We start from the raw sequence: 24,628 nt of genomic DNA, 5'->3' as shown, positions 1-24,628 counted from the left end.
TAAGGACATAGCTGAATCTAAACTGCTTTTGCTAACTAATATGAAAGCACATAATATTGGCTGGAATGACCAGTTGAGAATGGCTAAATGGCACATGAAAGAGAAGGCTATGAGAAGCTGACAGCTCATGCAGCATCCAAGCACCACCAGATGGTGGGTTTTTTGATGTCTTTGCTCCCAATATGAGGTTGTATATTATTGGAATGTTTGAGAGACTTTGTAACCCTGTTCCCCTTTCTTTGGCCATAAAGCCATCATAAAATGATCCATTCTGTAGGTGTTTAATATATTTGATGAGGATCTTAACTAGCTGTAAGAATTAAGTCATCATTTTTAACACATATGTAAAGCACTGTATGCATTAAAAATCGTCATCCCCATTTTATTAAGGCTTATAAAGAGTGAGATTTACAGATCAGTTTTGGTATACACCTCCTTCTAATTAATATAGTTTAAATAATGACTAATTTTGTAATAGTTCACTGGTCTCAGACTCATCTACATTCATCTTATTTATTTGGTTATAGTCTGCAGTGCCTAGCACAGTGCTTTAGTTATATGGAATTTCACCTCTCTGAAACACCAGTGAGGGCCAAGTATAAAACACAAAGTTCTCTGCCAAAATATTGCCATAAAGTGTGTTCATTTTTTGTTCATTCACTCATTCATTTGCCATGTAATTATCAGATTTTCTCTGAGTTTGCTATACAATGCCGGAAAATATTAAGAAGCAGTATATTATAGCACAGGCTCTGGGGCAAGGCATCCTGGGTTTATATTCTGGCTCCACCACTTATTAGCTGTGTGACCTTGGCACAATAATTTTACCTTGTTGTATGTACCCTGCTCTCCATATCTGTAAATCATGGACACAAAAATAGAACTTACCTCAAAGGGCTATTGTGATGATTAAATGAGGTTTAAGTAATGATTAATGTAATGAGTGGATAAGAATAGTGCCTGGTATACAGCAAGTGCTACGTAAGTGTTATGTAAATTATTTCATTACAAAAAAGCACTATATCTTACTAAGTGATTTTTTTAATAACAAAAGGTTTTGATGTCTGAAGGGGTAAATAACCCTGGGCTACACCTAAAACTTGGCTATCCTGAATGAATCATGCCTTCAGAACTTTTTTTTAAAAAATGTTTTATTGAAGAGAAATTCATATTAACAGAAAATTGACCATTTCAAAGTGAACTATTCAATGGCACTTTGTACATTCACAATGTTGTGTAACTACCACCTCTGTCTACTTTCAGACATTTCTATCACTCCAAAATAAAACCCCTTACCCATTAAGTAGTTTCTCCCCAGTCTCTCAAGTCCCCAGTCCCTAGCAGCCAGAAATCTGTGTTCTGTCTCTGTGGATTTGCCTATTCTGGATATTCCATAAAAGTGGAATCATACATTATGTGACCTTTTTTTGTCTAGCTGCTTTCACTGAGCATGTTTTGGAGGTTCCTCCACATTGTAGCCTGTGTCAGTACTGCATTCCTTCTTATGGCTGAATGTCATTCCACTGCAATACATACAAATGGCTGAGTGCTACTCCACTGTAATACATACAACATCATTTTTTAATCCATTCATTTGTTGATAAGCATTTAGGATGTTTTCACATTTTGGCTACTGTGAATTGTGCTGCTATGATCATATATGTACATGTACTTGTTTGAATACCTGTTTTCCATTCTTTTGGGTATATACCTGGGAATAGAAATGTAGGGTTATATGGTATATTCTACATTTCACTTTCTGGGGAACTGCCACAGTGTTTCCCCACAGTGGGTGAACCATTTTGTATTCCTACCAGTAATGTACAGGGATTCCAATTTATCTACAACCTTGCCAACACTTATTCCCATCCTAGTGGGTATTAAGTGGTACCTCATTGTGATTTGAACTTGCATTTCCCTAATGGTTAATGATATTGAGCATTTTTTCATGTGTTTGTCTACCATTTGGATATCTTATTTGAAGAAATGTCTATTCAAGTCCTTTGACTATTTTTAAATTGAGTTGTTTGTCTTTTTGTTGTTGAGTTTTAAGAGTTCTTTATACAGTCATCCCTTGGTATCCACAAAGGATTGGTTCCTAGGACTCTACATGGATACCAAAATCTGCAGATGCTCAAGTCCCTTATATAAAACAGCTTAGTATTTACATATAACCTATGCACATCTTCCAATATACCTTAAATCATCTCTATATTACCTACAATACCTAATACAATGAAAATGCTAGGGAATAGTTATACATACTGTTTATTTGTATTACTTTTATTGTTATATTGTTATTTTTATTTTTTTTTCCTGAATATTTTTCATGTACAGTTGGTTGAAAATCTGTGAATGGGGAACCTGCAGATATGGAGGATGGACTGACAATATTCTTGGTACTAGAATATACTAGAATGTTTTCTATGTATTCATATATAAACTAGGACACATATTGTATCAGATATATGATTTGCAAATATCTTCTCACATGCTGTAGGTTGTCTCTTCCCTTTCTTGATAGTGTTCTTTGATACACAAAAGTTTTATATTTTGATGAAGTCCAATTTATCTATTTTTAAAAACTTTGTTGATGTGCTTTTGGTGTCATATCTAATACTATTGACAATGCAAGGTCATGAAGATTTACCTCTCTTTTTCCCTAAGAGTTTTATAGTTTTAGCTCTTACATTTACATCATGGAAACATTTTTAGTTAATTTTTGTATATGATATGTGGTAGGAGTCCACCTCATTTTTTTTGCATGTGGATATACAGAATCATTTGCTGAAGAGACTATTTTCCCTCTATTAAATGGTCTTATAGCCCATTTTGAAATCAAATATATGGTTTGTGTATTAGTTCCTTCTCAGGCTGCTGTGAAGAAATATCCAAGACTTAGTAATTTATAAAGGAAAGAGGTTTAATTGACTCACAGTTCTGCATGGCTGGCAAGGCCTCAGAAAACTTTCAGTCATGGCAGAAGGGGAAGCAAACATGTCTTTCTTCATAAAGCAGCAGGAGAGAGAAGTGCCGACCAACGAGGGGAAAGCCCCTTGTAAAACAATCTGATCTCATGAGAGCTCACTATCACAAGAACAGCATGAGGGTAACTGCAGCCATGATTCAATTACCTCTCTCCGGGTCTCTCCCACAATACATGGGGATTACGAGAACTACAATTCAAGATGAGATTTGGGTGGGGACACAGCCAAACCATATCAGTTTGTTTCTGGACCCAGTTTTATTCAGTTGGTCTATATGTCAATCCTTATTCCAAAGCCAAATTGTTTTGGTTACTGTAGCTTTGCAGTAAGTTTTGAAATTGGGAAGTGTGAATCCTTCAACTTTGATCTTTATTTTCAAGATTGTTTTGGCTATTTGGGTTCCCTTGCTATTCCACATGAATTTCAGATCAGCTTTTCCATTTCTGCAAAAAAGGCCACTGGAATTTTTAGAGAAATTGCATTGAATCTGTAGATTGCTTTGGGTAATACTGACATCTTAACAATATTAAGTCTTCCAATCCATGCATGTAAGATGTCTTTCTATGTATTTAGGTCTTCTTTAATTTCTTGCAGGAATGTTTTGTAGTTTTCAGTGTACTTTCTCCTTCTTCATTACATTTATTCCTAGGTAGTTAATTATTTTGGATGCTATTGTAAATGGAATTGTTATTTTTAGAGTTTCTGAGAGATGAGGTTCTATTATAAATAATATTTTATAAATGTTTAATTTTAAAATATAGAGATATTTTAATCAGAATAATTGTGAGTCTTGATATACAGATATTCGTGACCCATTTTTGTGGGTTCTACTATTGGCTGCTGGGACCTCTGTTATACTAAGACCATACCCCCTTTCTTGTTCTGAGGGGATTTGCTAGGAAAGGGCATTTTGAGTTCAACACCATTACAGGAAGGTATAGAAATAGAGCCTTAAACTAATGAGATTTGGGTATGATGTGCATTCACCTGATTTGGAGATGAAAATAGAGGTGAGGAAACACCCAACATAAGAATAACAAATATTATTACAACTAATAATAGATACTAAAACCACAAAATCATTCTGATTATTGGTGGAGGTAAACTTGTGCACTGTTGAGGAAAGAACAGTCAGAGGCCTGGTCTTGAATTCCATCTTGTGTGACTGCAGCACAAAATGCCTCACTTCCATGGGACTTCTTTTCTTTATCTGTCTAATTAAGACATTGGATTAGAGCATCTCTAAAGCCCCTCCCTGTTCAGTGAGTCTATTAAGGCTAGATGTCAGTGTTTCTAGATTCTCTGTGGCCTTTGAAGGAATAAATTTTCTTCACATTGCTTGACACTCAATAAAGGTTTTATTGAACAGAGACAGTGAATGGATGAATAGTTAAATAAATAGCCAATTTTTAATTCATTAATTAATCACACACTTATGATAAGTTACCAGTGCTAGGTCTTTTGCTAGAGACAAAAACACGAAAATACAGGGTCTATGCCTTCCAGGGGCTCTTAGTCTGAAATCATACCTTTAATTTTTCTCTTCTCACATTTCTGAACACAGAATACATAGAACATAGAGCACAGAATATTTGAGAAAGAGCCCTGAACTGGGGAGTCAGGAGACCTGTATCATCATCATTGGTGTAGCATATCTTGCTTCACAGATTATAACTTGATCTTCTCTCTTCTCATTTCTCTCCTCTGTCTTCCTTTTACTTAACAATCTACACAGATATTATCATTGCTTGTTCTTCTCTCCTTGTTTTTCTCCTCTTTCTCTTATCTATCTACATACGCATTCTATTTTTTATTTTAAACACAGAAAAATTATATGAGTTCATCAATAATTCAGTCATACAAATGCCTAAAAATGGCAGCTCATGTCTTCTCAAGAGTCATAAAAGTAATAAAGTAAATCGAATCAGTATGCTTTACTACTTGTCCAGCAAAAGTCATTTCTCTGGAAAAGTGAAAACTGATTAATTGCTTGAAGCAAGGTTCCAAAAAATTCACTTTCTATTATATCCCACCGTGTAAAGAGAGAATAGAAAGGAATTAGGCAAAATCTCCTAACTTGGGTGAGTTTAAGAAGTTCTAGACTGAAATGATAGCAGTTTAAACAATCCAAGGACAATAAAGTACTGAGCTCAAGTAAGCACTTAATACAATATTTTTAAATGAAATCCTAGTGTGGAATTTAAGAAATAGGTTAAAAAGTTTCCTATGATAAAGTTCTCAACACAGACTAATCAGTCTTTGCAGAATAAAGACAAAAAGATATCTGTTACTTATTGCAATATAGACACCCTCAACACAGCCAGTCACCAAATCTTGGCATTCTTACTCTATGGTATCTCTTGTATCTTACCTTTTTAAATTTATCTCTCTTCTACCAGCACATGAGAAACAGTACACTGAAATAACCAGGAATATGAGCTAGGAACCCTACTGCAAGGTTCAAGTACTGGCTGTACTACTGAAGAACTGTGTGACATTGTGCACATTACTTGACCTCCCCATGCCTCAGTTTTCCTATATATAAAATGGGGAAAATGGCAACACCCATCTCACAGAGTTGTTATGAACATTAAATAAGTTCATATCTATCAGTGTTTAGAACTCTGCCTAGGTCACATCAAGAAGTAATGCTGTAATCATCACCACAATCATCATCATCACCATCTCCACTACTATCATCATTATCACAATCATTGCATCACTTCTACTGCCCACCTCCTTGACCAAGGACACTCAATTTGTCCTATACTATGTTATCCTTTGTCCTTTTATGTGTAATTGTCTTCATAATAAACTCTTGTATTAACTTTTCTAATGTCTATAATTACACACAGAACTCAGAAGATAGGAACTGAGCTCTACATCTTTATGTCATCCTAAATATGCAGCCTAGTGTTGCAATATTGTATTATACCTTCCACCCTGCCACAATACTGAACTTGTTCCTTGAGCATATGAGATCCTTTCATGATGCCATGACTTTATATATATATGCCCTTTTCTCTGCCTGAAATGCTTTTTCTACTCATTTTCCTATTTGCATTGGTTGGAAAATAATTATTAATACTTTTCCTTCAAGATGCAGTATAGGGCTAGGTGCAGTGGCTCACACCTTGTAATCCTAGCACTTTGGGAGGCCAAGGAGGGATCACTTGAGTCTAGGAATTCAAGACCAGCCTAGGCAACATAGTGACGCCCTGTCTCTACCCAAAATAGAAAAAGTTAGCTAGGCAGGTGGTACACACCTGTAGTCCCAGCTAATCAGGAGGCTGAGGTGGGAGGACAGCTTGAGCCCAGGGAGGCTGAGGCTGCAGTGAGCCATGATCATGCCATTGCACTACAGCCTGGGCAATGGAGTGAGACCTGGTCTTAAAAACAAAAGCAAAAAACAAGATGCAGTTTGGAAAGTTAATTTCCTAGGTCAGTATCTCCCAAACAGTGGCTATGGACAGATACTAACCCATGAAGTCATTTTCACTAGTCTATGGTGAAAATGTCAGCCTCCATTCCTAAATTAAGACCTTCCTACTTTGTGCCTCGTGTGTGTGTGTGTGTGTGTCTGTGTAAATGTCCTTTTATTTAATGAAACAATCAGAATAACTGTAGTTTTTCTTGTTTGTGTGTTTTAATCTTCCAATTTGACAAATTCATATGTCAGCAACCTATGGTAGTCAAGGTTTTCTTAACTTGACAGGTCTGTGAAATCCAAGTGCCTCATGAAACGGCTGTCTCAAGTAAGGGGCAAGTGCTCCAGACTCTCCACTTACTGTTAAGTAAGCCCATCAGGGAAGTTACCATTGGAATTTAATCTACTATTACATGTAAGGTTTCTTGCCAGACCCTGAGCAGGGAAGCAGGGGCTGCATCATCCTGGTGTCTGGTGAATAGAAGACAGATATATGTTTAACATCTGCACACTGCATTATCATTTATGCACATCCACTTTTGTGTTTAATTGGATCTCTACAATAACCTTATAGTAATCAATGAGAAAGCAAAGCTCAGGGATGTTCAGAACTCACACAAAACCACCGAAGTTGCTGCAGGATCACAGCAATGGACTGTGTGGGAACATTAAGTCATGTCTTAGGCTCTACAATACTAACTTAACTTTTCTAAGATGTACTTGGTTTACACACTTTGTGTTTGCACTGGAAATACGATAATAGCGTTTTACCTAATCAAGGAATAAGTATTATCCTCATTTTACTGATGAGGAAGCTGAAGCATAAAGATAGGGTGTGTATAAGGTGAAGTACTGGCAGCTAAGATGAAAGGAATACAGGGTTATACGCCACAGCAACTTGAACCATAGTGTGCTTCCCTATGTCTATTCAGAACATTTCAGGCAATCTGAGAGGCTACATTCATAAGGTTTCTTTTCAGGCCTTCCAAACACCTGAAAGAAATCACGCCAATGCTTGTTCTTAGACTCCCTTACGGATTATCCATTCACTTTTAATAAAATTAATTTTTAAACATAATAATACATCTATATTATTTAAAAGCTCCAGTGGTACTACAAAATTACAAGAAAAAAATCACTGTTACCTTTCACCTAAGGCTGCCCTTACACCTCCCTTATCCCGAAGTCTTGCAATGCAGAGGCAAGTATTTTCAAGCCTTTCAGTTACATCTTCTAAATCTTCCAGTGTTTATTTCCATACTTATAAATAGTAGCCTTGTACTGACATTTTTTCAGCTATCAGTTTTGGATAATACCTCTGACTTCAATTTTGAAAAACAGAAGATTCACCATTCTTAAGCCACCACCCCATTTTCCTTCCCTCCTCTCATCCTTCTAATATGATTTTTCATAATTTTTGGATAAATTCTTATTCAGTGTTTTACATTACTAAGATCATACTAAAAAGTTTATACTACACACATAATAGAATGGTGAAATATCCAAAACAGTGACAACACTAAATGCTGGTGAGAATGTGGAGTAACAGGAACTCGTATTCACTGCTGGGGGAAATGCAATATGGTACAGCCACTTTGGAAGACAGTTTGCAAGTTTCTTACAAAACTAAACATGCTGTTACCACACAATCCAGCAATCACATTCCTTGGTATATCTAAATGAGTTGAAAAGTGTGTCCACAAAAAAACCTACACAAAAATGTTTATAACAGCTTTATTCATAATTGCAAAAGCCTGGAAGCAATGAAGATGTCTTTCAATAGGTAAACGGATGAATAAACTGTGGTACATGTATACAATGGAATATTATCCAATGCTAAAAAGAATTGAGCTATGATGCTATTAACAGACATGGAGGAACCTTAAATGCATATTACTAAGTGAAAGAAACCAACCTGAAAAGGCTACATACTATGTAATTTTAACTATGACATTCTGGAGAAGGAAAATTAGGGAGACAATTTTAAAAGATGAGTGGTTGCCAGGGGTTGGGGGAAGAAATAAAGAAATAGCTGGAACACAGAAGACCTTTAGGGCAGTGAACCTATTCTGTATGATACTATAGTACTAGACATAGGTCTTTACATATTTGCAAGAACCCAAAGAACGTATAGTACCAATAATGAATTCTAATGTAAACTATAGACTTTGGATGATAATGATGTCTCAACGTAGGTTCATCAATTGTAACATATGTACCATTCTGGTATTCATGTTCACAGTGGGGAAGGCTGCACGTGTGTGGGGACAAGGGACATGAGGAAAACTCTATACTGTCTGCTTCATTTTGCTGTGAGCCTAAAACTGCTAAAAAAATAAAGTCTACTTAAAAAAAAGTTGTGCACATCTGAGCTACATGAAATATTACGATATTTCTTCTCTTGTACAACTTTTTGTTTTCCTTGATGTTGATTATTGTTTTGTTTTGTTGTAGGTTTTCTACATTTCTAACATTAATTATTTCTAAATCCTCCATTAGCACTACAATATCACAATCAATTTTATTCTTCATGTTCAAACACATCATACTCTATGTGATACATTTTTTTCCTGGAGACTTTTCTCCTGAAAGTTTCCATTTTTCTGCTAAACTCTGGACAGTCTGCCTCTAGATGTGCTGTCCAAGAGTCATCCTTTGAATTCTTTTGAGCTTAATTCTAGAAATCCCTTTGCTTTTTTTTCTTAAAGACTTTACTTTTTTGTTTTAAATTAAATTAAACTTAATTTAATTTAAAGTTCTGGGGTACATGCACAGGATGTGCAGATTTGTTACATAGGTAAACATGTGCCATGGTGGTTGGTTGCATCTATCAACTCATCACCTAAGTATTAAGCCCAGCATGCATTAGCTATTTTTCCTGGGAGAGAGCTTACCAAAGGAGAGACCACATGATAAAGGAGCAACTAAATAAAACTCTTAACTGGACAGGTTTGGCCATCTAATCCTTTATGCATACTTGGGACCTGTAACAAAGTTCTCCCTCCTCTTGTCCCCTATTCCCCAACAGGCCCCTGTGTGTCATTCCCCTCCCTGTGTCCATGTGTTTTCATTGTTCAGCTCCCACTTATGAGTGAGAACATGCTGTGTTTGGTTTTCTGTTCCTGTGTTAGTTTGCTGAGGATGATGGCTTCCAGCTTCATCCACGTCCCTGCAAAGGACATGATCTCATTCCTTTTTATGGCTGCATAGCATTATTCCCTGGTGTATGTGTACCACATTTTCTTTATCCAGTCTATTACTGATGGGCATTTGGGTTGATTCCATGTATTTGCTATTAAGACTTTTTTGGAGCAGATTCTCTCTTTGCTTTTCTCCTGGATGAAATTTTCTGTTTCTTGATTCCTATATACTTCTTTTTCTTCACCTACTCATTCATTTTTGTGGAGAATATCTTCGAGATATTTTCTGAGAAACGATGTAAATAAGTTTTTGAGGCCTTGTATCTTCATTCTGCATCATTTGATTGATAGACTGGATGTATACAGAACTTTAGGTTGATAATAATTTTTCCTTAGATTTTTAAAGGTAGAGTTTCAAGGTCTTGTATCATCTAATGTTGCTATTAAGAAGTTAGATAACATTCTTATTCCCAATTCTTTGTACATAAATTGTATTTTTTTTTTCAATTGTGGAAGCTTAAAGGATCTTCTCTTTATCTTTCCTGTTCTAAAATTTCACAGTGGTGAGTCTTTTTCATTAGTTGTTCTGACATGTGATGAGCTATGTCAATCTGAAATTATCTGTCCTTGAATTTTGGGAAATCTTACATTTATCTGTTTCATCTAGTCTCTCTTTCTGGAATCCTTTTACTCTGATGGTGAACTCCCTGGACTAATACCTAATATTGTTAGCATTTCCATCCTATTTTCAGTCTTTTGCTCTTATTTCTCTTATTTTTTGATTTTATATCTTCAGAGGAAGAAAACACCATCTAGAGCCTCAAAATATTTCCTAAGTTTTTGATACCCAATGTCCATCATTCACTCAAAACTTATTAGGCATACCAAGAGACAAGACCAAGGGAAAAATAAACAGATAACAGAACTAGGCCTACATATAGATCCAAATATTGGAGTTGTGAGCTAAATGCTTTAAAGTAACTTTGATTAACATATTTGAGAAATTTGTTAACAAGATGTAGAACTCCATCTTATGAATGGGAACCATAAAAAAGAATCAAATGCAAATTCTAGAATCAAAAAATAAAGTAACTGAAATTAAGAATGCTGAAGTATGCATTCATTCTGCTCTGAGATAAATGCCTACATGCATGCCCCAAGAGAATAGAAGAATGCTTCTAACACCATTATTCATAACAGCTGAAAATGGATAAATAAAATAAGGTATAACCATTCAATAGCATACTATACAATACTGAAAATCAGAAAATTACTGTTATGTGCCACAACATAAATGAATCTCACAAACAGTGTTTAGTACAAGAATGTATACATGACATATGTACTATGTGACTCCATTTCTATAAATGTAAAAGATAGGTAATATTAATCTGTTAGAAGTCAGTATAGAGGTTATCTCTTAGAAGAAGGGAGAAAGTGATGATTGGGAGCAGACATAAGCAGGCTTGTAGGATGCTTGTAATGCTTGGTCTGGGTGGTGGTTACAGAAATGTGTCCACTTTGTGGTAAGACCTCAAGTTGTACACTTATGTTCTGCATGTTTCTATATATATATAAAATTTATAATATAGTAACACTTACAATACACCTCAATAAAATGTTTATTGAAGTAAAACAAAAACACATTATTCTTATTTTATAGATGCAGTATCTTTTCTTAACTCTGAAAAAAAACATAGATTTTCCCTATCATATCCATTTCCTTCTTGCTAATTTTGATATCAAGTGCCTGATGCACCCATGTTCAGAAGTTCTCTGATTCAGTTTCTCCAGAGACTAAATCTCCTGTGGGTTGGTTATATGGAGTTAGAGCAGGAACCTGGGGTCCTCCTATAGCAACCTATACAGAATTTTGGCCAATCTCCCTGTTTTCAGCCCTCATCCTTAGCCTGCCTTTGCCAGTATGTAAAGCTGCAAATTCTTGAGCCTCTCTGAAACTCCTTGGCAAACCTCTCTATAAGCCTAAAGGTTTCAGCTCTCTTTGCTCTTCTAAGTCATTGCTTAATGTTATAAAATTTACAAATGTCTCTAGTCTGTTATTGTTTCCCCTCCTATATTCTTTATTCTGGTGGATTTGTGCCTTTTTCATTCCTGTCTTATAATTTTAGTGGGGCTTGAGGAAGGATAGGAGATTGAAACATGAATTTACTTTGCTATGTTTGATCCACTTTTTTTTTAACATTTATTTTAAAATATTAATCAGTTATGATTCACCTTCTATGATCTGATGTACACTGCACAAATGTTTCTAAAAATTTTGAGGCTTCTTATTCGCTGGGTGCCATTTAAAAAAATGAAATATTTCACTTTCTCGTATAGTCTGTAAGTGGTACATAAGATGAACAGCCACACTGTGGTGTGTGATCTCTTTGGAGAGCTGTTAATACACTGCTGTGACTTATTATCAAATGAAATTTATAGGCACAGTGTCCTGTTCCACAGAGTGAGCCATATCAAGATTTCTCAGGCACTCGCCCAGATGGAGCACTAATCCAAAGTCTAGATAGAAACTTCTAAGTAATCACCTTTGACATCTTATAGGCAGCCCTGCTTCCTGGACTTCTTGAAGAATTGATTTAACAAATAATAATCCCAGATGAAAATCAAAAGGAGGCATCAGTATTCTTTCAATACTTTTGGTTGTTTAAAGTCATCTTAGCAGTATGGTGTGCTACCTTATGAATTCCAGGGAGCTGAGTTACCTGCAGAGTATATTTATAAATCAAATTATGAACAATTAGTGTAAATATTTCTAGTCTCTCTAGAAATATGAGGAATAACTCAACTCTTTTTCCATTTTAACTTGATCACTAGAAAATTAATATGATTTCTCCCAAATGACTTCCTGAAATGTACACAGAGTAATAAGACAGCATAATGGACAGGGATTTTTGGATGCCCAACATCTTTTGCACACCCTTCCTAATTTGGTGATTTTCCTACACAATGAGTCCTGCCTCCTTAGTCAGGAATCAGACGTTGCTTTGCCTGCCTCCCTTGTAGCATGCAACCTAGACTCCACAGATCAGAAATAGCCACACCAAACGTTTTCAGTGGCGACAAACATGAAGAAAAAATATCTACTTCTGATAAGGGTGACAGGGAAGAAAACATCCTACTTTCCAGGACTGCTGTAACAGAAATTATGGAACTTATAGCCCAGCATTATGATGTGACTTATGGAGTCTCTGTATAGCTGCAGTAGCTCCTGGCAGTGGGTGGGGGTGGCAAGTGGATGGGGTTGTCCTTAGATAAGTCTTGCGGTAGAGGCTGGATTCTTCTTGGCTATAGGCTCTAAGCTGACTCTCTAAATATCCTTGAGATTCTATGAACTGTCTAATTTCCTTAAATAAATTCATTTTCTTTTTCAACTACCCAAAGAGGATTATGTTGTTTGTAACTAAGGAGCCTAAGACAGATAGCAAGTGTTACCATAAAGAAAAAAGAAAACAACCACAAAGAAAAGATTAATACATTTTTTGTGACATTCAGCTATAGTAAAAATAAACATTTGATCCAGAACAAAGAAATCAGCATGGCTGTGGACAAATTTACTTTAGCAGACATAAAATCAAACTGCTACCACAAACTCATACTATCCCAAAGGTATGGTTAATTTTAAAAATACATCAGAGAATTAAAAAATCTTGATAGTAACCTGAACATACCATCTTTATCAGCAGTGTCTTGAGGCTTTGATTTTAAGGTGAAGATCTTTCGTAGCTTACAGTTAGCTGAGACGACAATTCCATCCAATGACTGGAAAACTGCCCCCTTGAATATTTCACTGGTGAATGCCACCAAGTCAATGCATAGATTGCACCACTAAAATAGAGAGATGCAAAGAAGAGTAAGTACCTTTCATTATCACATAAATGAACAAGCCATCTATATGCAGACATTCAGAGAGTTGAGGCAGTCATCTTGATCAGCAGGCCCCAAACTAATTTTCCCCTTTAGGTAGATTCATCTCTGTTTTGGCTTAAAAACTGACCTGCTGTTTCCAAAGAAATCACCATAATTCTAAATTATCCATTGGTCATCAGACTACAGAATTCCCATCATGAGACAACACTATGAAAACTTTGGGAAAGAACTCTCTATCTGTAGGCAAGTATGCCAGCAGGAAGCTAACTGCAGGTGTGTTAGACCACTTACATCTTGAAAATCAGAGATAAGTAGCCAATTGTTCCTTCAAGGGGACTCATTTGATCACAATTAGCCACTCATATTTGTTGAAAAAGGCACAGATGAAATTAGAAGCTGGGTTTAAATTGTGGTCAGTAATGTCTACTTATAACCAATTAACCTATTGTACAGAAATAGATTCTTCTAAAGAATTTGTAATTATGCCTGGTATTTGCCAGTTTTCAAAGTACTCTTTTAGGGACTAATTTCAGCCCATTAAACAATTAGGCCCCTCAATACTTCATCAAACGAATTTTCTAAATGGTTAAAGAAAATGAAAAAAAAATCATTTAGCAAGAAATGAAGACATATTTAAGACTATAGGACAAAAGCCAGAACAATAATTTTTGAAATGAAAAGTAGTATTAATATTTTATGTGTTTCTTTTAAAATATTGGGCTCTTCCATTATTTGCTTAGAAGCAAAGTTTACATAAGGTCCTGTGTGTGTGTGTGTGTATATATATATTTTAAAGACAAATCTTATCTATCTAGGAATGCTGATTTTAATATGGAGGTGAACCTTAGGTTGTTTCCACAGTAGAAAAAGTAAAAGAGACCAAAATACATTATTTATTAAATATATGAAGAGTATTTTCTGCGTAGATGTCTCAACAGTAAAATTACATTTGCAGGCTGTGGCCATGCTCTGGTCTTTGTGGAGAAAGGAGCCTGGTGTCAGCAAAGGCAGCAGGTAGACTGAGAGTAAAGTAATAGTGTGATTGGCTTGACTGGCAGAATGTTGAACACTGGAGAGGAATAAAGTAATGTAAGATGGCCCAATGAGGCCAGGTTTCAGAGCATCTGGATAGGGTAAAGCATCATTGTGGTTCTTTACAAAAGAATGTGCAAAAGCAGAGTGTTGAGAAGTTTGGACAAACCATGATGCAGGAATATTTTGAGGTGGGAGATGGGGTTGGTCGGGGAAAGGAGGCAGAATGGAGAGCACCAAGGCACAGAAAGACTAGCCCGGTCCCTGTCAGTCATCTAAACACGAAGTAAGGAGGGCTGGCTAGGAAGCTGATGTAGGAAGTAGAGTATAAGGGACAAATCCAGTAGATACGCCACAGAGTGGAACGCTGTGGCTTGGTGAAATGCAGGTTATAGGGGATGGATGTGTTGGGGTTTCTAGATATCCAATGATAATTATTAACCTTATTATTATATTAGCATTATTATTGTTGTATAAATGTGGTTCCTAGTCCTAAAAGACTTCTTATCATGCCCCAATCCTAACCATTCAGCTGGTTCATCAGTCAGCAGTTCCAGTGGCCCATTCTTCCCCACACATGCTGAGTACCTATCACGCGTTAGACTCTGGGCTTGGCTCCAGGGGTACAGACATAAATAAGACGGTCCTTCCAGTCTGGGAAGGAAGGCACACATGTGGTATCTACCTAATACAGTTACTACAGAGGGGGCTCATGGTGGGGATGTGGGGAGGTTTAGGAAAGCCTTATTTGAAAAAAACATTTAAAAAATTGTATTATGGTATTATATGCAAATATAAGCCAGATAGCACCAAAAGTTTCATACAAAATACAGTTCTTTGTCACCTTACCCTCATCTAATCACACCGTCGACTCATTTAACTGTTTCTTCCCTTTGTATTTTAAAGTAATGCCTCTTGATTCATCAATTTTAGACACTATCTACTGACTTCCTAATATGGTAGATAAGACTTAGCTAGCTAATACCCTGCTTCCGCTACTTCATCCTCCCTGGATAATTATTTGTTTCTCATTTGCTCTCATTTTTTCCCTTAAAGTCCATATTCTGTGTTTTCTTTTTTGTGACTATGTAAATACTGTATACAACTGAGCCAAGTGGCTCTCCATGATTACCTTTTCCTTCCTTATACAACTTTAAAAATATCTTTACAGTTAACCATTGTTTTTAAAAATTATCTGCTTTATTTTCTTTGACTCTAAGTCTTCCCATCTAGGAAAGACTAGGAGGTGACATCTGAGTTTGGTTTTGAACAACAAATATATTTTTCAGGCCCAGCGTGGCATGGACATGACATGCTGGGCATTTCTTCTCAGGGTCCTGCCCCTTTATTATCTATTTAGACCATCTCCAGCTGGCTACACTGCCAGTTCTGCTTGGGAGTCAGTTCCAACCTCCTTCAAAAACTCTGAGTCCTAAGAAACCAGATCCTTACCCACTATACACTTTTCTTATCCATCATGGTCATGCTCCTTTTATTCTTTCAACCTGGGTTCATGCTTCATGGAATGTACTAAACAAATAAGGGTACGCATATGTGTGTGTGTGTGTGTATGAACACATGAAGATGTGTGTGTATGTGCACTGAGTGTGGGCATTGAGTGTATGTGTGCATGCTTACACACATACACTCAATCTTTCATTTTATAGTCATTCAACAAATAAATGTCTGGGAACTGATAACTTTATTGAATGAATCAATTTCCTGGGAATACAGATGGGGGTGGTTTCTAAAAAAGATGGAAATAACTTTCACAAATCCCCCTTGGTTAGAGGGAGCAGAAATTATTTTTTGGTTTAGCTGATACTGATAAAGCTTCCAATTTTCATATGCTTCAACAAATAACTCATTGTTCATATAAATGCTGTGATATATTTTCTGAAGTATTGGAAAAGTGTATAAACTCTCTACTACCAACAGGTAGATTATTTGAATTACAGCTGAACTTTATAAAATATTATTTTCATTATTCTTGATGATATTCACTCTTAAAAATCCCTTTTTGACATCTTTCTTGATCTCTAATTACTATATTCCTATGTACAACTCTAGTCCAGCAAGAAATAACTTGATCTAAAATGTCCATAATTATTGGTCCTTCTGATGCATAAGAAGTATGCCAAGGAAGAGAGAAATCTGAAAGAGAAAAGACAGTTCTATTTAGTATGTTGCTTGGATTAATAAGTAAGTTTCTGCTATTTATTTCCGACATGGAATTTTGCATAAAGGAGTTGACTAGCAAAGGGTGACAGAATGATTCAAAGCATGAATTTCTAGTTTTTACTAACTCATGTTTGGAATATGGCTTTATTATACTGTTGAAAGGAGTGCAAATTCTGTGAACACACACACACACACACACACACACACACACACACACACACACATATACCCCACAAGTTCTAGTGCATCAAATAATAAATCCTTGGGAGTGTATTTTTGATTCCCTATGCTCCTATTCTCTGCCATTACTATAGAAAAGATCTCAAGAAATTAGTTACATTTGTCAGTGCAGAAAAAGCCTGTGTTACTAACAATGCACAGTTCTAGCCAGCACTGTCCTTCCAAAAGGAAATGACAAACAAGAAACCACAATTTCATACCCTGGCAATCCTAAAGTACATCACTTCACAGAGTTGTAGAACCTCATTCTGTTTTCTCACTCCCATAATGGTATGTAGAGACCAGGGTCTTATGATGTTTATTCTTGTGGCTTTAAAAATAATTTTTCAATTTAGTTATAATTTCTCGATAGAAAATCAGCCTACAATGACCTTATTCATCTCTATTGTGTTTAATAAGTGATATAAGCAGAGATTGAAATTGTAATTTTATATTTACAAGGTTAGAAGAAGCAATTACCTATTACTAATGTATTAAAAACATTTTCCTAGGAAAAGCAAATCATGACAAGTCCTTCTACGGAAAGAGGGGAGGAGAGGAAGGAAAGCTGGGGCTGACAGAGCTGCCAGACCTTGCTCTTGGCTGAACCAAGAAAGGGCAAGTTTCTTGCAGAAGTATTGTCACAATACCTGTTCAGCAATCCGTGTGTACCTCCCAATTCCTACCCACATGGAGCAAACTATCTCTTATTGAAATCATAGTTTCATCCTCAAGCCACTTTCACCGTGCCCCCTAAAATTCTTATTTATGAAAAGTACTTACATTCTCTGCATTTTTCTAAGAGTCTTAGACACGTTACCGTCAGTGAAACAGAGCTTTTTTTCTGAGATATTACTTCTCCTTCAACTCTGGAGTTGAAGTTCACTTATGGTGTTCATTTGTGCTTCTACAGCCCTCTATTTTGAGGCCAAGGGGCTGGGAGGCAGTGGGAGAGGGTGTGCATTTCTGACTTGGAATTCTATCATCTTTGAAGCCCAAGGCATTGCAAAGACAGGCTCTACTACCCTTTTAGCTTTACCAGTCTTCATTCAATCACTCCCTGGACATTCCTGTCACTCCTACAGATGCACCCACACCATCCTCTATTCACACTCCTGAAAAAAGCTGGAACCAGGTTCATCTCATCTTCTAACATCCTGTTCAACATCCTAATGGTCCTTTAACTCTTTTTCCTTCAAAAACCTGCCTCTCCTCTGTTCTGAATCCACTCATAAGGCTACATTTTGAGACTTAACTTCATTATTCTGAAGTCATTCACTTTTTAAATTTTGAACTGGACATTATTTTAATTATCAAGTCACACAGTCTATTTTTTAAAAATCTGTTTGGAAACTGCCTCTAGTTAAACCATACTGCAACTCCTTTGAAATATATTCTTCCCAGGGATGCAAGAGTCTGGGCTCTGGAGCCACACTGTCTGGATTTGGATACCAGCCTGCCTCACCACTTACTAGTTATATAATGTTCCCAGTTACTAAACCTCTCTGAGCCTCCTTTTCCTCATTTATAAAATGGTGATAATAACACATGTTCCTCACAGAGTTGTTTGGATTAAATGTTTAAGTACATGCAAACACTTATAATAGTACCTGGTACATCATTTGTGCTCAATAAATGTCAACCACAAAATCTTTCTGGCTTTCATACTATGAAATGCACAGATGTTAAGGATAGAAATCAATTAGTTTTGACCATATCATACACCTGCATACCACATCCCATCAAGATACAGGATGTTTTAATCACCCCAGATAGATCCTGTGCAGCTTCCCAAATAATACCAGAACTCACCTCTTGTAGGGGCAACCATTGATTTCTTTCACCTTAGATTATTTGTGTTTGTTCTGTAACTTTATATAAATGGAATCATAGTAAATGGCATCTTTCATTCAGCATAATATTTAAGGCTCATCAGTGTTGTGTATATTGGTAGTTTTTTCTTATTTTGCTGAGTTGTACTCAACTTGGTGAATACACCACAATTTGCTCATTCTTCTGTTTTGAACAGTTAGATTATTTAAAGGTTTTGGCTATTATGAATAAAACTGTTGTTATTGGTATCTGTGCCAATACCACAGTGTCTTAATTACTTGGGCTTTAAACCAAGCCTTGAAATCATGAGGTATAAGTACTTTTTGGAAATTGTTTTGATATATTCTAAGTCTTTTGACTTTCCATATAAATTTTAGAATTGGTCTGTTAATTTCTGCAAAAACAGCCTGCTGAGATTTCAACTGGAATTAGATTGAATCTACAGATCAATATAGAGAGCACTGCCATCTTAACAAATACAGTCTTGCAATCCATGAACACAGTATCTCTCTCCATTTATGCAGGTCTTCTCCGACTTCTCTCAGTAGTTCTACAGTTTTCAGTGTAAAGACCTATATACATATATATTGTTGAGTTTATTCATGAGTATTCAGAGTTTTAATGATATTGAAAATATCTTTAAAACCTGAAAATTTTAATTGTTTATTGCTACTGTATAGAAATACAACTGATTTTGGTATATTGACCTACCTAACATGCTGTGACTCTGCTAAACTCATTTACTCTAGTAGGTTGTTTTGTTTTTATAGACTCCTTAGAATTGTTTACATAAATGATCACATTGTTTGCAAAGAAAGTTTTGCATTTTCCTTTCCAATCTTTCTATTTTTAATTTTTTAATTGTCTTACTGCACAGGCTGGGTCCTCTAGTCCTCTAATACAATGCTGAATACAAGTGGTTAGGGTGAATATTCTTTTTTTTTTTTTTGAGACAGGGTTTTGCTCTGTGGCCTAGGCTGGAGTGTAGTGACATGATCACTGCCAGTGGAGGCTGACCGCAGCCTCTGCTTCCCAGGCTCAGGTGATCCTCCCACCTCAGCCCAAACAGTTGGGACTACAGGCATAAGCCAACATGCCTGGTTAATTTAAAAAAATTATCTGTAGAGATGGGGGTCTGCATATGTCATCCAGGCTGGTCTTGAACTCCTGGGCTCAAACAATCCTCCTGTCTCAGCCTCTCAAATTGTTGGGAATACAGGCATGAGCCACCATGCCCAGCCACGGTGGATAGTCTTGCCTTGTTTCTCATCTTAGGGAGTAAGCAGTCAATATTTTATCACAAGTGTGATTTAGTTGTAGGCTTTTCACAAAGGCCCTTTACCAAGTTCAAGAAGTTTCCTTCTATTCCTAGTTTAATGTAAATATTTATCATAAATGGCTCATAAATTTGTTCAAATAATTTTTCTGCATCTATTGAGATAATTTTATGATTTTCCTCCTTTATTCTGCTAATATGATAAATTATATTGATTTTCAAATCAAGACCAACCTTGAAATCCTGGAATAAATGCCACTGGATCATGGTGTTAAGGAGTCATACATCCACGTTCATGAGGGATACTGATTTATAGCTCTTTTGAGAACTTTTAATATCTTTGTCTGATTTTATATCAATTATACTGGCCTCATGTATAAGTTGGGAAATGTTCCTCCTTATTTATTATTTGAGAAAAGAGTTTTAAAGTGGTATTATTACTCCTTAAATTTTAGAAGAATTATCTGTAAAGCAATCTGGACCTGGATTTTCTTTTTCGGAATGATTTTCAAATTCACTTTCTAAAAATAGATATAAGGCTATCCACATTTTCTATTTCTTCTAGTATCAATTTTAGCTATTCGTGTCTTTAAAAGAATTTTCCCACTTATCTAAGTTGTCAAATTCATTGGCATAAAATTGTTCATAATATTCCTTTCGTTTCCTTTTTACCCACTTTCATACTTGATATTGGCAATGTGTATGTTTTGTCTTTTTTTTCTTGATCAGTCTAGCTAGTGATTTATCACTTTTATTAATAATTTCAAATAATCAATTTTTGGTTTCATTAATTTCTCCATCACCTATTTTTTATTTCATTGAATTATTCTTTTAATTACTTCTAGCTTTCTGTACACATCAGTTTAATTTGCTTGTTTTTCTACCTTTCTTAGACGCTTATATAATTAATTTTAAGTCTTTTTTCTTTTTGAATATAATCATTAAAAGCTATAAATTTCTCTTTAGGCAGTGACTGCTTCAGATACATCCCACACATTTTGGTATGCTTTATTTTCATTATCATTTAAAATCAGCTATATTATTTTCTAATATTCTAATTTTTTTACATATAGATTACTTAGAAGTATGTTACTTTATTTCAAAGTGCTTGGGGATTATCCAATTATCTTTTTTTATTGATATATAATTTAATTCCCTTATAGCACAGGGCATACTATATATATGATTTCAATCTTTTAAATTTGTTAAATATGGCCTAACATATCATGCATTTTGGTGAATGTCTCATGTGCACTTGAAAATTATGTGTATTCTGCAGTTGTCAGATGTTCTACAAATGTCAAATAGGTCAAATTGGTAGTGTTTTTCAAGTCTTTATCTTTAGTGATTGTCAATTTCTGGGCAAGGAGTCTTGAAATTTCCAGCTACACTTGCATATTTACCATTCTGTGTTTAGTTTTGTTAGTTTTTGCTTCATGCATTTTGAAGCTCTGTTATTAGATGTGTGCACATTAAGGATTGTTATATCTTCTTCATCATTTAACCTCCTTATCATTGTGAGACATCCCTCATTACATACTGTTCCTCGTCCTGAAGTCTAATTTGTCTGCTGTTAGTATAGGTACTCTAGCTTTTTTATGATTAGTATTTGCATGGTATATCATCTTACTTTCATCTTTTTATTTGTAACCTGTGTCTTTAGATTTAATGTGCACTTTTTATAAACAGCATGCAATTGTCTCTTGCTTTTAATCAACCTAACAATCTCTGCCTTTCAAATGGAGCATTTAGTCCATTTCTACTTAATGTAATGACTTTGATATGTTTGAGTTGAAGGCTACTATCTTGCTTTTTGTTTTCAGTTGGTTCCATCTGTTCTTTGTTCAGTTCTCTAATTCTACCATCTTTTGGATTAAAAACATTTTTTTTTAGCATTCCGTTAACCTCCTCAATTGGCTGATTAGTTATTGCTATGGTTTGGATATGGCTTATTTGGCTCCACCAAGTCTCATGTTGAAAGTTGGTACCCAATGTTAGAGATGGGGCCTGGTGGGGGTGTTTGGGTCATGGAGGCAGATCCCTCATGTATGGCTTGGTGACATTCTCAAGGAAGTGAATGAGTTCTCACTCTTAGTTCTCATGAGAACTGGTTGATGAAAAAAGCCTGACAATGCCTCCTCTTTCTCTTTCTGTCTCTCTTATTTCAGCTCTCACTATCTGTGCACAGGCTAGCTCCCCTCCCGCTTCCACCATAAGTGGAAGCAGTCCAAGGCTCTTCCCAGATTCAGATGCCAGTGCCATATTTCCTGTAGAAAAGTCTGATATTTTCCTCCAGTAGTACTTATCCCACAAGACTAGTTTGGTGCTTATCATAGCCCATTATCAATAATTATTTACATGTTTGCCTTTTCTGCCACATTATAATCTCATCAAGAAGAAAGACCATGTTCCATTCACCTTTGGATTCAAATCATCTGGCACAGAACTTGGCCCACAGCAGGAACTCAATTAATATTTGTTAATTAAAATAAACTGTAAGTTCAGAGATTTATGATGATACCATATTTACAAGTTAATAAACATGGATTCATGTCAATAGAAAATAGTAAAATAATAACAACATCAGCTAACAGACTGAGCACTTACTATGAGTATGGCACTGTTTTAAGTCATAACCTACTTAATCCTAACAACTGGTCTATTAAGCAAGTTCTATTATTGCACTGTCTAACTGTTGAGGAAACTAAATCAGAGAGATCAACTGATTTGCTCAAGGGCCTATAGTCAGGAAGTGACAGAACCAGAATCTGAACCCATAGAATCTAGCTCCAGAGGCCACATGTTAATCCAACAGCATTCTGCCAATTTAAGCATTTTGAAAATGGAGTGACCCAAAGCTAAAGCTAGGTAATCATCTGTTTTCCAGAATAAACTTATTTTGAATTAGTTGTGCCTACTTAACCATTCAGGACCAGCATAAGAAGGCATAAGACAGTTCTCCTTTCCCCAGATTTCTTCAATACCCATATTAGACTGAGTAAGTAGGGAAAGAAAAAAGATATTTAAAATAATATTCAGGCCAGGCACAGCAGCTCATACCTGTAATCCCAGCACTTTGGGAGGCTGAGGCAGGTGGATTATTTGAGGTCAGGAGTTCGAGACCAGCCTGCCTAACATGGTGAAACCCTGTCTCTCCTAAAAATACAAAAATTAGCCAGATGTGATGGAGGCCACCTATAGTCCCAGTTACTCAGGAGGCTGAGGCAGGAGAATTGTTTGAACCCGAGAGGTAGAGGTTGCAGTGAGCCGAGATCGTGCCACTGCACTCCAGACTGGGCAACAGAGTGAGTGAGACTCCATTAAAAAAAAAAAAGAAGAAAAGAAGAAGAAGAAGAAGAAGAAGAAAAAATAATAATATTCACATAAATGAGATGAAAACATTAAAAATCTCTCAATCACGTACCATCAACATTACAATGAATTCTAGGTTAGAATGATATCATTAAGAGACATTCTGTAATTGTATCTTGTACGTATTTCTAAATGACCTTTTGTCTGAATAAATCTGCCTCCTCCATTCCCTTCTCAATCAATGACACTCAAGAAATTAAACACTATTAAAAACCTCAAACTTCCAAATCATTGGTTCTATGGGAAAAATGATCGATGAGGGGAAGTTTTAAAAATATTATACCAGACTTCCAGTTTGTAATAAAAGCTATAAAATATTCCATCAGAGTTGTGGTTCTAGATGGAATAGTTCCTAAAGAGTAATTTTATCCATTTAAATGACAAACACTGTGTATCTTAATTCTAGAGGTTACTAAAAGACTCTGGCATTATAATTTATCATAGCACATTGTTATATCTCCAATGAATGATTTATGCTGAGTGATATCTCATAATTGAACTTCTTATTCAAATGGAATTAAACTTACTGTACATTAATACATACTTTGGTAGCGAGACATTGATGTTCATCTGACACCAGCATCAACTAATTGAAATTACATTAAAGAAGTAAGATTGATTCCAGTGAGTCTCAACTAAGTGGGTACTTCTACTATTTAATCTGATAGTTTTTAATTTTTAAAATTGTTCTTGCCATTGAAAACCCAAGTTAAAAGCATAAATTATTATAACTTAAATATTAAAGTGACTCTTCACAGCTAAAAATAACATGAAATATAAAAATTTTTATTTGAAAGGAACATTTAAAGCCATTTGGGACAGAAAGTGGCCTATATTAAATATTCATTTTGCTGTGGCTAGAAGAATATTAACTTTATTTGCAGCCTCTGGCTACCTAAAGGACTTAGCTAAAAAACCAAGGCAAAGTGGACCATTTGGCATTTATCCTGTAAATCAAGGGTTGCCAATGAACACCTAGAAGGCCCAGGCAGAAAACCGAAATGAGTGAAGCAAGAAGGGTATGAGTCCACCTGCATATCTTATGAGTAAACAGGATTCAACTTCACAGGAGAGCTTGCACCTTCTTAGAAGTGTGCCATTACTACTGAGCTCCCACCGAGTGCTTGTGTGCGATAAGGCAGGTTCAATGTTGAAAAATCTGACCTTTTTCAAGGAAGGTCTGAAATTAGGAATTTTACATGAAATTTCCTGATATATAAATGCTAGCTGAAATGCTTTCAGAATGCTGTTTAGAGGTCTGCCAACAAAATAT

The 24,628-nt window shown here is 35.8% G+C and overlaps 1 protein-coding gene across 3 annotated transcripts in view; it reads right to left on the bottom strand.

Moving 5' to 3' along the window:
• LOC101008453 (uncharacterized protein C3orf67 homolog) overlaps nucleotides 1-24,628 on the bottom strand; it is a 175,360-nt gene that overhangs the window by 17,868 nt on the left and 132,864 nt on the right. For 2 of the 3 annotated variants that reach the window (XM_031663224.1, XM_031663225.1), the window contains exon 6: nucleotides 13,244-13,400. In XM_031663224.1, the coding sequence (XP_031519084.1) occupies nucleotides 13,244-13,400 (157 nt within the window). Of the gene's footprint in view, nucleotides 1-12,100; nucleotides 12,278-13,243; nucleotides 13,401-24,628 lie in introns of all 3 variants that reach the window. The other variant, XR_004182147.1, reaches the window with a different exon arrangement.

Source organism: Papio anubis, chromosome 2 (assembly GCF_008728515.1).
Source record: "Papio anubis isolate 15944 chromosome 2, Panubis1.0, whole genome shotgun sequence".
In the NCBI taxonomy this organism is placed as follows: Eukaryota; Metazoa; Chordata; class Mammalia; order Primates; family Cercopithecidae; genus Papio; species Papio anubis.
This window is presented reverse-complemented; position numbering and strand designations above follow the sequence as displayed.